This window comes from Periplaneta americana, chromosome 10 (genome assembly GCF_040183065.1).
Source record: "Periplaneta americana isolate PAMFEO1 chromosome 10, P.americana_PAMFEO1_priV1, whole genome shotgun sequence".
Taxonomy (NCBI): Eukaryota; Metazoa; Arthropoda; class Insecta; order Blattodea; family Blattidae; genus Periplaneta; species Periplaneta americana.
In genome coordinates this window covers 90,224,539-90,242,437 of record NC_091126.1, presented here as the reverse complement: position 1 = coordinate 90,242,437, position 17,899 = coordinate 90,224,539, and the positions used below count along the sequence as shown (strand labels likewise).

The 17,899-nt window shown below is 33.9% G+C and overlaps 1 protein-coding gene across 9 annotated transcripts in view; it reads left to right on the top strand.

Moving 5' to 3' along the window:
• LOC138707878 (rho GTPase-activating protein 45-like) overlaps positions 1-17,899 on the top strand; it is a 200,512-nt gene that overhangs the window by 87,746 nt on the left and 94,867 nt on the right. For 7 of the 9 annotated variants that reach the window (XM_069837891.1, XM_069837889.1, XM_069837890.1 and 4 more), the window contains one exon: positions 5,622-5,703. The exons of the other annotated variants lie outside the window; for them this stretch is intronic. In XM_069837891.1, the coding sequence (XP_069693992.1) occupies positions 5,622-5,703 (82 nt within the window). The remainder of the gene's footprint in view (positions 1-5,621; positions 5,704-17,899) is intronic. 9 annotated transcript variants of the gene reach the window in all.

Here is a 17,899-nt window from a genome sequence, read left to right as displayed (position 1 = left end):
CTGGCTCCTATAAAGAATAGAAAAAATACAAGGTGCGGCAAAGGAGTTGGACAGATTTAGAAGGTCATTTACTGAGCAGTGTGGAAGGGTTAAGAGTATGGATCGATCATCTTTTGTATGTATTTATTTACACTGCAAGTGGGCAAGCACCCTGTGGCAGTGGTATATACAATATTAACAATACACAGTTAAAATGATAAGCAATACACAATAAAATTTACAATACATAATACAATTTACAACACATATACAATTTTATACACAATACAATAAGAATACACAATACAATTTAACACAATAATAATAAAACATAAAATAAAACACTTACTTTTACAACACAACCTACATAATTATGTATAGGTCCTACATAAGTTTCAATAGTCTTTCACTTAACCATAACTTCACTGACTCACCTCGCTTCACTGATACAACAGTTCAAATAAGTCAAATAATTGCATTCTTATGCATACTTATAAACAGAACTACATTTAAACTAAACATTTCTAGTCTAAGGCCCTCTTACACGCTATTTTTAAATAATTTACAATTCAAACCAAGGAAGTAAACTCGTAAGGCTAGATAAATACATGTCACCTTAAAAAATTAAATGTTGAATGCCACCTTAATTTTAATTTTCACTTTATACACAACTCTTTAAATTATTCTTGAATCTCCTTAAGGAAGGACAGCCCTCAAAGACCGCTGCAGGTAGGTCATTCCAATCATTTATAGTTCTGTTTAAAAATGAGAATTTACCTACATCCGTTTTCTGTTTCCTACATTTGATTTTAAAATCATGATCGTTCCTACCATAGTACGTTGGCTTTTCTAACCGAGCAGTTATGTCTACCCATGCTTTCTGACCTAGATGTGCTCTATACAGTGATGTTATTCTAGTTTTCCTACGTCTGTTTTCCAAAGTTTCCCATTTAAGTTCTTTTATCGTATCATTCCCATCTTCTCTTTTACCTTTAACAAATTTAGCTACCCTATACTGGATTCTTTCTAAGGAATTTATCTGATATATTCTATAGGGATCCCAACACGTAGTTCCGTATTCCATTAACGGTCGCACTAATGTTAGATATGCTATTTCCCTCGATTTGGGGCTAGCCTTTCTCAAGATTCTCATAATAAAGTGAAGTGCCCTCAATTGCTTTGCCTGTAACATTATCAACATGCTCTCCCCAAGAAAGTTTGGAGTTTAAATACACTCCTAGGTATTTACAACATTGTTCTTGCGGAATTACAACACCACTGAATTCGTAATTAAGACTAGTTTCCTCTCGGGTTTTACAAAATGTTATAGATTTACTTTTAGAACCATTTATTTTCATCCTATGCTTTAACGCCCAGTTGTAAATGTTATTCAAGTCTGTTTGAATAGCATCTACATCTGAATTATTTCTAATCATTTCTATAGATAATGCAGTCGTCTGCAAATAGCCTCACATTTGATGTAATATCCTGGCATAGGTCATTTACGTATATTATAAAGAGTATTGGACCCAGAACGCTGCCCTGTGGCACCCCTGAACTTATATTTCCAATTTCCGATATTTCATTACCTACTCTAACTCTCTGGGTTCTACCTTTTAAGAATTCTTGGATCCATAGCACCACTCATTTATCTATTCCTAGCCTACTTAACTTATCTATTAATATGTCATGTGGCACCAAATCAAATGCTTTCGAAAAGTCAATCACAACTGCATCGATTCTTCCGCCTCTATCTACCTCTTCAGCTAGATCCTGAACCAGCGACGTAATTTGACTATCAAATGAGAAGCCTTCCCTAAAACCATGCTGGCGGTTGTAAAACCAGTCTTTCGCATTTAGAACATGACGAATATAATCCGATATCAAATGCTCCATGACTTTACATACGACAGATGTAAGGCTAATCGGTCTGTAGTTTCCGACATCTAATTTATTTCCATCTTTATGTATGGGTACCACTATAGCTGATTTCCAGTCACATGGAATAGCTGCATTGTTTATGGAATTATGGCCTCGGAACCTAATTTAAGAATCTCTGTAGCAATACTATCTGGTCCTCGAGACTTCCGATTTTTTAATTTCGTTATTCTCTCTCTAACCCCTTTGGAAGTTATTTTGAAAGTCGAATTTGGTTCACATTCACGGTCTGTGGCACAACCACTCCTATCAGCGGGATTATTATTATTATTATTATTATTATTATTATTATTATTATTATTATTATTATTATTATTATTATTATTATTATTGAAAACCGAAATGAAATAGGAATTTAATAAGTCGGCCTTTTCTTTGTCATCAGTTATACTTTCTCCGTTCTGATTTCGTAAAAGCACTACTCCTTCATTTTTCCCTTTTCTCCTGCGTACATAATTATAAAACTGTCTCCAATTGTTACTTTCATCTTCTTTTAAAATAGTTTTTAGAAAATTTTCCTGAGCTAACCTTTTTTCACACTCAAGTTTCTTAATTAATTCGATATATTTTTCCCAATGCTCATGGCTCCGTTTACGTTTGCTAAATGCGCGCCTTGTCTTTTTCTTTAAGTAGCGAATATAATTAGTGTAATATTCTGGGTCCGGATTTTTCTTAATTATTTTAGAAGGTACACATTTTACTAATGCCTCGAAAATTATACACTTAAATTTATGCCACACATTTTCCATATTTCCTTCAGTCCTTAGAAAGTCATCATGCTTTTGTCGTAGAAACGTTTGTAATTAATGGACATCGGTTTTGTTGAAGTTCAAGACAGACACTGGACTTGACCTCGGATTTACTGTGTTTTCCCAGAAGATTTCTAATAAGACGCTATTGTGATCACTTATTTTATGAAGACTTTCAGAGTTGACAAAGAGAGAGACAGGTCTTAGTAGGTAAACATCTAAGAGGGCATTGTCACGCGTCGGACCATTTACTACCTGCGTGAAATCTTTACACCAGATCAATTCATTAACAAGGGTCTGTGCATCTGAATTTGTACCTGAAATCCCGTTCCAGTTAATTTTCGGGAGGTTTAGATCCCCAGCAATTACTACGTTTCGGTCTTCTGATACTGTATTAAGATATTCATTTAGTTTGTGCAAAGTTAAATTGTTTAATTCACTGGGTGGTCTGTAACATGCTATTACATCTAAGGTTTCCCGCCCATTTCTTATCTGAACATTCAATATTTCAACTTCCTCATGTATCCACAGAAGATTGCTACTTATTTCTATCTTAGTACAAACGAAAACTCCCCCTGCCTTTTCACTTCTATCCTTTCTGAAGACTCTATAATCCGACCTAAAACTTCTTTTGTCAGCTTATTCGATGCCATTTTAGTAATCATGGAGTGGTGGTGTGCGTAGCATCATGCTTTTGTTGTTGAGACATTTTTCAAAACTTTTGTCGAAACATGGTGCCTCTTTCGTCTCCATTTTGATGTTGCCACCACAGAGCCGTTCCTAGCCGCAGTACCATATTGAGATGGGTAGAAAACTTCATTTTAATAGCATCAGCTTACTTACGGCTTTCAAGGAGCCTGGAGGTTCATTGCCACCCTCACATAAGCCTTCCATCGGTCCCTATCCTGAGCAAGATTAATCCAGTCTCTACAATCATATCCCACTTCCCTGAAATCCATTTTAATATTATCCTCTCATCTACATCTCTGCCTCCCCAAAGGTCTTTTTCCCTCCGGTCTCCCAATTAACACTCCATATCCATTTCTTGATTCATCCATACGTGCTACATGCCCTGCCTATCTCAGACGTCTGCATTTAATGTTCCTAATTATGTCAGGTAAAGACGTGAAGTTCTGCATTGTGTAACTTTCTCCATTCTACCAATAAGAAACCAGGCCCATATTTATTTTGGAGAAGAACGGAAACACTGACAGCGAATAGTGAATGCTATGTCAATGTGCTTACGAGATTTCTTCAACCGGAACTGCTTAGGCATTTTTGTGGGATTAATATGATAATGGTATGGTTTCAGCAAGATGGTGCCATGTCTCATACGGCTGAAAACCCCATGAAAGTTCTGTGCTTCATATTCCCAGGGCACATCATTTCTCGACACGATGAAATTTTCTGATCCCCTGTTTGCCTGGCCTCACCATCTGCGACTATTTTCTGTGGGGTTATCTGAAGTCAGAAGTGTATATAAACAAGCCCCAAACAATTGATGACCTGCACACTGCCATAGTCCACGAAACTGCCAAAATTGATAGCAAAATGTAGGAAAGAGCAACATGTAACTTCAGAGAGACACTTGAAGAGTGCATGGAAAGAGACGGAGTGCATTTGAGGGACGTACTTTTCAAGAAAGCTTAAATGTATGTAATATCACTATTAAAATTGCATACGTAGCCATTTTTGGGAAGTAATAAATTTGTTCAGGTTTAGGCCTACATATTCACTGTATTAATTCTATTGGAAAATCGTCCAACTCCTCTGTCACACCTTGTATAAGTTACTTAAAACTAATAATTGTAATGTTACTTCAGTTTAATTCACCCACATTACACATAAGGCTGTTTAACATGTGATAGACCAAATTTCGGAATTTATTTTGTTCTGATAATTTTTCTGTCCCAAAATAACATTTTTTGTCATAGAGATATCAAGTATAGAAAAAAACCTCTTCAGAATTTTTTCAATTACTTGAAATTTTATCGCCTACAGTTGCTTTTATGTACATTCTAAGTACAGTATGATTTCAGTTTCCTGGGAAATATTAGTACCGGTATACAGTTTTACATAATGTGCAATTGTTTACAGATACACAATATTACAGTTTATATCTAGAAAATATACACAAATATACGGTAATTTATTTTATTGAGTTGTCACTAATAACTGAAGCATATTTCACAATATTTAGTACATTTGAACTATAATGCAAATTAAAACTATTAATATAGGTGATACAAAAAGGACTTTAAAAATTTGAAAGCTTACGAAAATTTATTGAGAAGATTTGTATAATTGATTTTAATGTCATTTGATAGCATAACGCATCAATTTTTAATTTTGTAGCACAGAATTCTATCACCATGAGCACTAGCAGTGTTCATTTCAAAATGGGTGCTTTCACAGTTGCAGAGCGTGCTCACTGTATGTTTTGATTTGAAGAAGCAAAATCAGCGCCAAGTCTTTTGTTATGACTGGTTGTTCTATTAGCCATTTCAAATCTCCAGTATGCCCACGTGTTGCTGATGCAGTTGTGAACAAGTGAGGGATAGTCTTGTTCATGGTCCTTTGAAATCAATGCAGCGTGCTTCTCGTGAGACTGGCATACCACAACCAACCAAGAAGACGTTTGCACTTGAAAACATACCGATTTACGATGGTGCAACACTACTGCAGTTGTAGAAATGATGCCGGATAATATTATGCTGTGTCGAGTTTGGTAAGAAATTGACTTTAGGTGATATGTTTGCCATATGACCAATGGCAGTTACATTGAACCACATTAAATATTTATCTGTAAACTTGACGTTTTCTGCTATAAAATGACATTAAAACCAATTGTGTAAATCTTCTAAATAAAGTTTCGTGAGCTTTCAAAATTTTGAAGTCCTTTTTGAATTACCCTGTATTTTATATGCTGTGAATGAGAATATAATTTGTCTGCAGGGTACAACTATGAAGGTGAAGACGTGGATCCTAAAGAGTTCTTCGAATCCATTGATCAACTAGCTTTAGCATTTAGTAGCAGGTTGGTTCTTATTTGACTAGGTGTCATAGTATATCACAGCTGAATATAACAGTTTGTAAAAAATAGCACATATTATTTGACGAGTATTGCTGATATTATTTTATCCAGAAGAAGGGATTTTTTACAGTGGTGTAATGAAAATAGGTTACTGATTAAACTTCCAACTTCTTTACTGTGTTGTGACTACGGTAGGCTTTGGACAATGAAGCATAAGACATCGAAACTAGTCAATCAAGGTAAATCCTAAATATTAACACAGAAAAGAAGTAGGAAATTTAATCAGTGATATATATAAGTTACCGTAAGTGTTAAATGTGTATATAGAAAAATGAAGAAAATATATTGTTGTAATATCATCAGCTTGGTACATGTGCTTTTAATTTATTAATATGCATATATTCAGGGCCAGTTTTTTTTTTTTTTGTAATTTTTCAAACTTTTTGCGTTAAAAATAAACAAAATATTGTACTTAAGGTTTAAAATGTGACAGAAATTATGTGTAAATTCCGTGATTATTTTTTTCGCTATGTAATATCCTACACTTACAGTCTTAATTAGCAGTAATCTTATACAAGGCATTGTGTTTGCAACATACATGGCGAAATAGTAGGTTATTTTTACGACGCTTTATCAACAGATTAGGTTATTTAGTGTCTGAATGAGATGGTGATAATGCCGGTGAAATGAATCCGGGGTCCAACACCGAAAGTTACCCAGTATTTGCTCATATATTGAGTTGAGGGAAAACTCCGGAAAAAACCTCAACCAGGTAACTTGCCCCAACCGGGAATCAAACCCGGGCCACCTGGTTTCGCGGCCAGACACGCTGACCGTTACTCCACAGCTGTGGACCTTCATGGTGAAATGAAGCTGTTAATAATGATGATGACGAAGATGATGATAATAATAATAATAATAATAATAATAATAATAATAATAATAATAATCATCTATAATATAGTGTAATGTAATATAATATTGCATAAGATATATCATCTTATATATAAAAGTCTATGTATGTATGTATGTATGTATGTATGTATGTATGTATGTATGTATGTATGTATGTATGTAATGTAATGTAATGTATGTATGTATTTTTAATTTTAATACAATTGGCATGCTCCATTACTCGTTGGTAATACTACATGCCTCTCTCAACATTTTACAATCATTATTAAATACTTAGCCTAGCCTAACATGTCCTTTCGTTATCAATATATGATTCAGTTTCTCAAAGTCTATTGAATTTACAAATTGTATGAAACAGTTTCTATAGTTCTTTATTAAACTATTTTTCGACACTGGCCAGTTTTCCCGTTCTAGAACACTATTCACTGGTTTCTCTCTTTCACTCGATATCACTTGGCAATATATGTATGTATGTATGTATATTTTATGTTTTATGTGTATGTATGTATGTGTATGTATGTATGTATATGTTATGTTTTGTTTTATGTTTTTATTTTTTATTTTATTTTATTGGGTTATCTTACAATGCTGTATCAACATCTAGGTTATTTAGCGTCTGAATGAAATGAAGGTGATAATGCAGGTGAAATGAGTCCGGGGTCAGCACCGAAAGTTACCCAGCATTTGCTCGTATTGGGTTGAGGGAAAACCCCGGAAAAACCTCAACCAGGTAATTTTCCCTGACCGGGATTCGAACCCAGGCCACCTGGTTTCGCAGCCAGACGTGCTGACCGTTACTCCACAGGTGCGGAGTGTTTTATGTTATGTTGTTTTATGTTATGTAATATAATGTAATGTTATGTATGTATGTATGTATGTATGTATGTATGTATGTATGTATGTATGTATGTATGTATGTATGTATGTATGTATTCTATAAAAAAAATCTACATGCTTTGACCGATAATTGCCAAAGTTTTCACATTTAACTTTCATAACCAGGAGAAGAACATAGGCTAATTACATTGAAATTGAACAGATGGGCGTTAAATTATTGAAAACAATAAAAATTAGAAAGAAATACGTTTAAGCATGCATGTATAATATAAGTTGGACGTCATCCATCATGTGTTTCGTAAATAAATGAAAAGTTTAAATAGAATTCCATATATTTCAATACTCTTGCAGCTAAGAACTTAAAAACTAATGTATTTATAAAGTCAATGAAATATTTAAATACATTTTCTTTCAAGTAATTAAGAAACTCTTTTTCGTTATTATTGCACAAATGAAGATTTTTTTCAGCCAATTTTTGCGAATATTGGCAAAAGTTAATGTCATAATTCAGTTATATTTATGATCAAACCTACATAATACTTCTTAGTGCATCTCAGTGAAATTTTGCCTTTATCATTAATAACGAAGAAGTCTGGCCCTGCATATGTCACATTATTCAAAAGTAGAAGTCTTTTCTTAATAAATGTTCTATTTTTCTTTCTTTCTTTCTGTCTTTCTTCTTTCCTTTCTTCCTTTTTTTCTCCCTTCTATCCTTTCTTCCTTCCTTCGTTTCCTCCTTCCTTTGTTTATGTCTTTCTTTCTTTCTTTCTTTCTTTCTTTCTTTCTTTCTTTCTTTCTTTCTTTCTTTCTTTCTTCCTTCCTTCCTTCCTTCCTTCCTTCCTTTTTCCCTTCTTCCCTTTCGTTTTTCTTTCTTTCTTCCTTCCTTTGTTTCTGTCTTTATTTCTTCCTTTCTCTCTTCCTTCAATCGTTTCCTCCCTTCTTTCCTCCTTGCTTTGTTTTTGTTTCTTTCTCCCTTCCTTCATTTCCTCCTCCCTTCCTTCCTTGTTTTGTATGTTTCTGTCTTTCTTTCTTTAGTTTTTCTTTCTTCTTTCCTTCTTTTCTTTCTTCCTTTCTCCCTTCTTTCTTTTTTCTTTGTTTGTTTGTTTGTTTGTTTGTTTGTTTGTTTGTTTCTTTCTTTCTTTCTTTCTTTCTTTCTTTCTTTCTTTCTTTCTTTCTTTCTTTCTCCTTAATTTATCTTACGTACAGAGCTTCCACTGGACATTAACATGTATCTTACAATACAGTACAATTTAAACCTTAGACTATGGCTTTCGTGTAGCATTCATTACATGTACACATTAACTGTTGCGTATATGATGAAGATATGCTGATATAAAATTGAAACTTCTCATATTTTATTTGTGTGTTTTCCGAGTAGGAGCCAAAATATTCATTTATAGGTGGTCATTAAAGTATGAACCCTGTACACTTGTATTTATTAAAAAAAACACACATGCACGCACTCACACATACACAGATATATATATATATATATATATATATATATATATATATATATATATATATTTATTTATTGGTGGCGAAGCTAATCTCATGATTAAAGTTGATATTCTGAAAGGATATTCTAGGATCCAGTAACAGTAGTAATCATGCCTGACATGGCCATAATAAATCATGTCAAGGAGGAAATTGTCGCAGTTTTAGGTGTTGTGCATAGACTAGGCTGCTTTCAGATGATCAATTCCTTGTAACAGCATGCAGTGATCAGCATGCAACTTACCCACAACTAGTCCTAGAACTAGAATTCATTAAGTAGTAGTGTCTTTTATACTTTCATGAACTTACTGGGGATGAAGAGAAATTTTAAAATTATTTTAGAATACATGTCAAATCATTTAATGAACTTCTTTGCAAACTAGAAATTCATATATCGAAAATGAACATTAATATGAGGAGATATATCCCTGCTGAGGAAAGACTGGCTGTAACTTTGGAGTAAGTTATTTTATTTTAGTCATTTAGAGTGCTATTCATAGACATTTCGCAGCACGCGCTACGAGCATACTAAGCTAGCCCCGGCTATCCACTGGTTACTAGTACAGAATTCAAATCATATCCTATCGCTAACACTGGTTTATGAATACGAAAAACGCTGATCATCCACCGAAAGCCCGCGCTAAAAATGTCTATGAATACGGCCCTTAATTTTTAAGACACAATGGAAATATGACAGTATGCAAGGAAAATTAAAAATGCAAATACAAAATTGGTTATTTTAGTACCTTTCGAAAACTCAGAAAATTGGTATAACTAAACACTCGTCAAAAATTTTAAATCATGAAATATGAAACTTTATTTTAGTACAAACAAGAGTACGAATTTTAATTATTTATTCAACATTTTTTAATTAGTGTAACTGAGTAATATTATCACAACAGTACAACTTACGAAATATGGAAGTTTATTTTTGTACAGACAAATTTGATTTATTGAAAACTCAGAAGATTAGAATAACTGAGTACTGTCATTGAAATAATAATCCACTATATTCATTAAACTTCGAGAGCTAATTTCTGAATCTTGGAACTCAGTGTCACTAGTGAAGTTCGATTTAAATTTTGATCACTGGTATATTTTAAAACAGGCTCTATAGGAAAGGATGTCGGAAATGGTGACGTTTTGAATACAGTATATGGATATGTGAAAATAATTTGGTGGAGTTTGACTCTGAATGAATGAATGAATGAATGAATGAATGAATGAATGAATGAATGAATGAATGAATGAATGAATGAATGAATGAATGAATGAATGAATGAATGAATAGCTGATGAAATAGGGATGGATACATATGATGGTCCTGAACGATTGTACATAGTATATCAATCTCCAGTCATAGAAAATGAATTAAGAGGGAATGCTGGTTTACTTTTTAATAACAAAATAAATCAGTTGATATCGAAATCTTGTTGCTCTTTTGTTGCTGTCATGTTGACCGTGAAACTCTCCACTTAACTAATAAGATCTTCAGTTGTTTGCAAATGATGTGTTATTGCAATCAATTGTACAGTTTTTGTTTTGCGCAATATCGCAACAATTGTTATCAGCAAATTGTTTGTCTGAAACATCCAATATAACCGTGTGGTCCATAGGTTGCAGGCAGTACTGTGATGTTGCGTGCTGTTGCAAGAAATTGATCGTCTGAAAGCTGAGCTGTCTAAAAGGAGTGCAAATAAGAACAACTAATAATAGTTATTTATGTTACTATTGAATCAAGGCATGTTCTATCAAAGAGCGGAATGTTTGGCATGCAAGGCATAGCCGAACATGTTAATTTTCGCAAATGGTTGTACAAATCTTGATTCACTTGTGCCATACCTACATTTTTTTTTCCAGCACCGACAAAGAGACCAAAGACTTTAGTTAAAATTAAAAATGTTAGTAATTGATGCACTATTATCTGTGCATTTCGAACAGATGGCTCAAAGTCAAGCAATGGACTGCATTTGCCACGTGTGCTACTCCAATCCTGGATCATTCTCCTCAACTAAAATGAGCTGGGACAACCGGAATTACCAATGTCTCAGTTCACAATTTTCAGTTCAGTGACTCATGCGTGCTTTATACTTTTATACGTTTTTACGTGACTTTGATACGCCAGTTCAAAATGCACAGATAATATTTTTCTGGAATAAGATGTTTATAAACTTTTATCAATCGTCAGTAAATATTTGGGTCCATCCTGTTATTAAAAATGGATAAAGTAGTTGATACGAAATTGTTTACATTGTTGATATAGTAGTTTTTTACTCATGGTTATTAACATACCGGTATCAGCATTTATAAAGTTTTGTTGTAAAAATATTACCACTTAAGGGATGTTAGTGAAGAAGGAAACAATGTTTTCTTTGCCACAATTTGTACTGTCAAATTTACTGTCCGAAAAATCCAAAACCATATATGAAGAGAATCATGTATTATTTTATGAATGGAGAAAACATTAGGAGCGTGAATGAGAATATTTTATTAGCATGTTTTTCGGAAAAATCTAAAAAGGTGAGCATTTCAAGCTTATGGTCGTACTACTCTAGCTAAATTCGATTTTGTCCTTGAAAGAAAATATGAACATATCCAAGTTTCCTAAACTTTTAGCTTTGTTAGGTTACAAACCTAAAATATTCAGTTTTTTTGAGAGAGACAACATAAAAAATTCTTGGCTGAAGTACTTCTTCATGAAAGTTGTGGCAATCATGGATGTAGCAGGTGGGTGGAGGATTCAGTTGTACACAAAATTTAATAATGTTGGTCTGTTATAGTAGTCAGAATTCCAGTCACAAGAACAAAGAAGGAGCGTAATTTCACAATTATTTGCAAAGGATTTAATGTAAATCCATTGTAAATACATAGAAATTATGCAAGTCTTTGCCCATTTACAGTACCTGGCAATAAATTTTTCATTCCCAGAAATGTGCAATGCAACTCGTTCAGATAAGTACCGGTACGAGTTTGTTGCCAAAGCTGTCCAGATATAGAGCACAATATTTAAGTCTCCCTCACTCAGAATCCTATACAGGCCATTGTTTTCAACGTTCATCAGAAAGTTTGTTGGTTAATGCTGGAGCTGATTTGTTGAAAATTAATGGACATGACAGATTGAAATAGTCTTCTTCAGCAGTAAACTGTATTGAATCTATTATCAGTAAGGTAGTAATATCTAGAAAAATCTTTGTTGGTGTTTTTTTATTGGGCTATTTTACGACGCTGTATCAACATCTAGGTTATTTAGCGTCTGAATGAAATGAAGGTGATAATGTCGGTGAAATGAGTCCGGGGTCCATCACCGAAAGTTACCCAGCATTTGCTCGTATTGGGTTGAGGGAAAACCCCGGAAAAAACCTCAACCAGGTAACTTGCCCCAACCGGGATTCGAACCCGGGCCACCTGGTTTCGCGGCCAGACGCGCTGACCGTTACTCCACAGGTGTGGACTTGTTGGTGTTACTTACTTACTGGCTTTTAAGGAACCCGGAGTTTCATTGCCGCCCTCACATAAGCCCGCCACTGGTCCCTATCCTGAGCAAGATGAATCCAGTCTCTACCATCATATCCCACCTCCCTCAAATCCATTTTAATATTATCTTCCCATCTACGTCTCGGCCTCCCCAAAGGTCTTTTCCCCTCTGGCCTCCCAACTAACACTCTATATGCATTTCTGGATTCGCCCATACATGCTACATGCCCTGGCTTTGTTGGTGTTAAGCCAATGAAAGCTAAAGTTGGTAATTCAGGGCTAACTGTAACATCATTGAGCATTGAAGAAATAATTAATATTATTTCTGTGAGTTTCAATAATATTATAAATCAATTGTAATATTGACATAATTGCTAATTTTGTAAAGAAATAACGTTGATTATTTGTTGTTTCATTGCAATTTGCTTTACCATAACTTAAATGTAATAAAAAATTGTATTAAATATGATATTGTAATATAAATTTTGCAGCAAATTTTCAGTTATTTTACACTGTACTAGTGCAAAGATTGGTTTTCTGTACTTGTGCCATGTGATTGTTTCTGGTGTTGCTCTTTGATGTGGTCATGCGGTGTGGGTACATGGACTTACTATAAATAACTGTAACAAAATTGCGTTTAAAGAATTTGCTACTTTGTTCACTAGTGATTTAAGTCAAATTTTATTCGTCCTTATACTTTAAAAAGTTGCTTCAGTAACTAGGTTTCAGTTATTAAATTGTAACTATGGAGGTAAGTATTGAAGACATGGAGAGCAATCAGAATTTTATATGGGATCTCATATGGAACACAAATAGAGTATTACATTTTAATACTAATATTTCGTCTGTTAAAATATTAGTAAAAACAACATTAATAATTTTTATATAAAATTATGAATAAACTTATTTAACTCCCAAATTACAACTTAACATCGAAATTCATTATCATTTTAGTAGACAAAACAATGACATAAAGCTGACAAAACCAAATTATAGCAAGCATAGCATTCGATCTATATTAAACACAGGCTCCAAAGATTATAAGGAGCATGCAGTAACTTCGCGATTAAGGCTTTATACTGCAAGCCGGAAGGTCACGGTTTCATTCCTGATGAGATCATGGATTTTCTCCATTGATTTAATCCTTCCAACCGCGCTATGGCCTTGGAATTTTCAGCCTTAAACAGAAATGAGTACTATGGGTATTTTCTCTGGGTAAAGGCAGTGGGCAAATAGGACTGACCATTAATGCTGGTTGTGTAAGTGGAAGCTTTAACTTCCTGCTACCCTGTGGGTCTTCATGGCCTAAATATTATAACTCCCTATCAATAGGAATGAAAAGAACTATGGTAAAATTTATATATTATTTAGGCTATTTGGGCTACACTTAGTTATAATCTTGTTCAGCTCCTAGTAAGCTAAATTTTGTTAATTATTTTCTTATTTGTGACTTACTAATAGAATTTTCTGTAATTAAACATTGCATTGTCTTACGTGTGTATCTATATGCAAGTAATTATGCATTATATAATTATGTATATACAGTATATACAAAATTATATTTACTGCTGTGGTTAGGGCAGTAGCGCATTAAGGGCCATTTGTGTAATTGATAATAATACAGTGATATTAGGTTTATCGTATTGTTTTCTGTACATCAACTCCATTTGTCACGTTTTATATTATGGAAAATTATCGACAACCTCTTTGAAAATATCATCTATGGAAAGGTAGTTCAGAAAAGTATTCTCAATAACCAGGGTACTGCAATTACTCAGCCTAGAATTTATCATTGAGTTTCTTATGTCGTCTTAACTCTCATCAACATAGTAACTCCCTTCACTCAATGCGATAGATAAAGAGGTGAGAACCAGACAATATTAATAACGCTAGCGCTAGCTATATGGGCCAGAAACAAAACTTTTTTAATGAAAAATATAGTTTTCCAGTATAATAGGTACACTTGGGTATTTTAAGCTTCCCAGATTATTCTTTACCTTCACCACTGATCGTCATCATGATTATTATTATTATTATTATTATTATTATTATTATTATTATTATTATTATTATTATTATTATTATTATTATTATTATTATTATTATTATTACTACTACAACTAACTATTATTTTTAATAGCAAAATAACTTGGAAATAAATTTATTAATTAACTGATTATAGATTTAAATCTTAATAATCATTTCAGTATCAAAGAAATATACAGAGTGGTTAAAATTTATATATCGAAATAACAGTACTAGATTCTCTGGTTGATTTAATAAGGAAGTTTATTAAGACTTTGTAGAGAAAAATTTCCTCATTCTATAGTACATCCACCCATCCATCTGTTAAGAGTAATTTTTGTTTTTTACTCATATGTGGTGCATGCTAACCATTGTAGGCTGCGCATCATTAAAAATAATTTTTGAACACACTAAGAGCTTAATATGACAAATTTCTTACCAAACATATAGTTAGCTGATGTGAGACAAGATTTTTGTAACTGATTTGATTATTGTTTAGCAGCAGAAAGAGATCTATTTGGAAATTTGTGATATTTTGACTTATTGTGTAAAAATAAAATTCATGTTGATGCCATATTAATTCGTTTCTTCGTATTTTACTTCCTCATTGAAAGAAGTGTGGGTACTGAAGAAAATTTAATGTCGTGATGTTGCAAAAGAAATTATTTCGAGATATTCATGGAAATACACTTCCGGCATCTCTAGTATCGAAATTTCGTTTCTGGCAGTTGTCTGTCGTATAACAAATTCTTTTAAACTGTTGGACGGATTTTGTTCATATTCAGTACTGGTACCTACTGACAATGCAAGCTATAGAATGATACATGTAGAAATATAAATTAATAATTTTTACGCAAAACTTGATAGATTTTCCTTTGTATAAAAATATAATGGTGATTCAGTCAAAATCGGCTGTAACTCTTTTCTTTCTAATTTTGCTCTCTACATAAGATGAATTGATAAGTGAAATTTTATTATATGGTACACATTATTTTAAAATTATGATAATAATTTCATATGATTATTATTAAGTAAGTATTAATGATACAATAAGTTAGTGCATATATTTTGTTTAAAAAATTCTCTAAGAAAAATGTAAGTTATTATGGTGTCAAGTCTGATGACCTGGGAGACTAAGGGCGATTGGCCAGATCAGCGATGGTGTCAATTCTAAAATTAAACGAAAGAACCTTTGTACCGTTATTACTAAATTTCTTTTTGCTGGATGCAGAACGCAAAAGGACTTGTATTGTGGAGTTTTAATTTTTTTACAATGTGTTCCATGGGAGTAGAAATAATGGTTTTTTTCTGAAACTTGTAACTTGAAACTTTAAAAGTTGGACTACGGAATGACATGTAGGCCTACCATGTTAATTTCTCATGAATACTTAATAATAATCATATGAAAGTGTTACAACCATTTTGAAACACGGGTCGGCCTGGTTGGCGCAGCTGGTATAGTGCTAGTCTTCTATGCCCGAGGTTGCAGGTTCGATTCCAGGCCAGGTCGATGGCATTTAATTGTGCTTAAATGCGACAGGCTCGTGTCACTAGATTTATTGGCATGTAAAATAACTCCTGCAGGACAAAATTCCGGCACACCGGCAATGCTGATATAACCTCAGTAGTTGCGAGTGTCATTAAATAAAACATAACATTTAACATTTCGAAACATGGTGTATAGTCGATATGTCCTCAGAAATTTTCATGTGAGAATAATATTTTCCATCACTACAAAATTATTCATCCAATTTAAAAGTTCTTGATATAAAAATTTGGATTACGTGAACATAAACAAAAAATTTATTATACGTTTTGTGATGAAGTGTATGATCAATTAAATAATTGCATCGAAAGTTTAAACTCGCTGGCAAACATCGCAATGCTCAAGATTCCACACGGAGATACTGAACTCAGCTCATGTCAGGTGTAAACAGAATGTTTCATACTCTACTATCAATGAGCAGTGTCCATGTGTAGCATTGAAGTCTCTTAGGACCAATTGAAGCATTTAAACTCACTTCCAGGATGTAGAAGACGGGGTTTTCAAAGGAGATGTTTCATATGTCCTTTGCATCCTTTAGGCAATTCTCGCGCTGGTGAGGATCTTGGGATTGTTTTCTATGTATGTTGTCGGCGACCTCGAAAAATACGACGACACAGCTCATCTAGACTATTTCCTCCCTGTACACTCTGTTTCTCATATCTCCCCCACATGTAAAAGTCGAGAGGATTCAAGTCTGGGATTTGGCAGACCATGTCGCCAATTCAAAATGATAGATCCATCGATTTGGAAATTGGCTAGTTAAGTGACCACACACAGCATGAGTGGCATGAGATGGTGCACTGTCATGGAGGAGCCACATTTTCCTTCTTGCCTCCAGCGAGACATCCTGCAGGATATTAGGCAAATCATACTTCAGAAATTGCCAGTATCTGTGCCCATCAAATAGGCTGGAAGCTCGATAAGTTGACCTGTCACTATGCCAACCCAAACATTGATGTAAAATCTCTATTGTAAATTTCGCTGTTGGATGGTTTGTGGGTTCTTTACAGCCCACGTGTGGGTATTGTGAAAATTTATTATTCTGCTTCATGTGAAGGAAGTTTTGTCCATCGCCAGTACATTTGTTAGAAAATCTGCACTTTGTTCGCAGTGATCCAGTAGCCATTCCGAAAAGACCAGATGTGGGGGAAAGTCGTTCAGAGTTAAACACTGTACCCACTGGCCACAATAGCTGTTCTCTTAAGGCAATACACGAACACAGCAAGAGATGTCGTGACTGCTTTGGCTGGGGTTTTCCTCGACCAAATTAAAAATCACCTATTCCATGTCAACAATTACTTCAGGTCCTTGTCGAACTTGATTGCAAAATGTTAGAATTACGCTGTCTGTGTCACGGACCCGCTGGCAGACAGACAGTGATGAATGTCTCTGCACTAGGTACTATCCTAACTGGAAACCTTTCTGCATGCAAACATTGAGTGGCACGCGAATTGCATTTCGTCTCTCCATAAATTCAAATAATGTCCAGACATTTCGAATTAGAAAATATCGACATTGCGATAGCTACACTGGCAACTCAAGCTTCACTTAAGATGGGAAGACTCAAACACCCACTTCCACTGGATATTCACGTAATGCTAGCACAAGAAGACCTGACTACCAATAACGTACAAAATTACCCCTACCTCTGTCGAAACAAAACAGCTGATCAGTGTTGCCACGTCTAGTCATGTTAGAAAACAAATTTGCAATATTTTTATTTAATTTACACGAAAATCGTCCATTCTGTCAAAATACAACAAAGGAAAAAAATATTCTTTATTACATTCTCTATTTGCATTGATAAAAATCAATTCTGTGGATAGTAATTATCCAGAATGACGACATTAAACTTTTAATAAAATTTTTTTTTTTTTTTCGAAAACTATAAACTTCCCAATGATA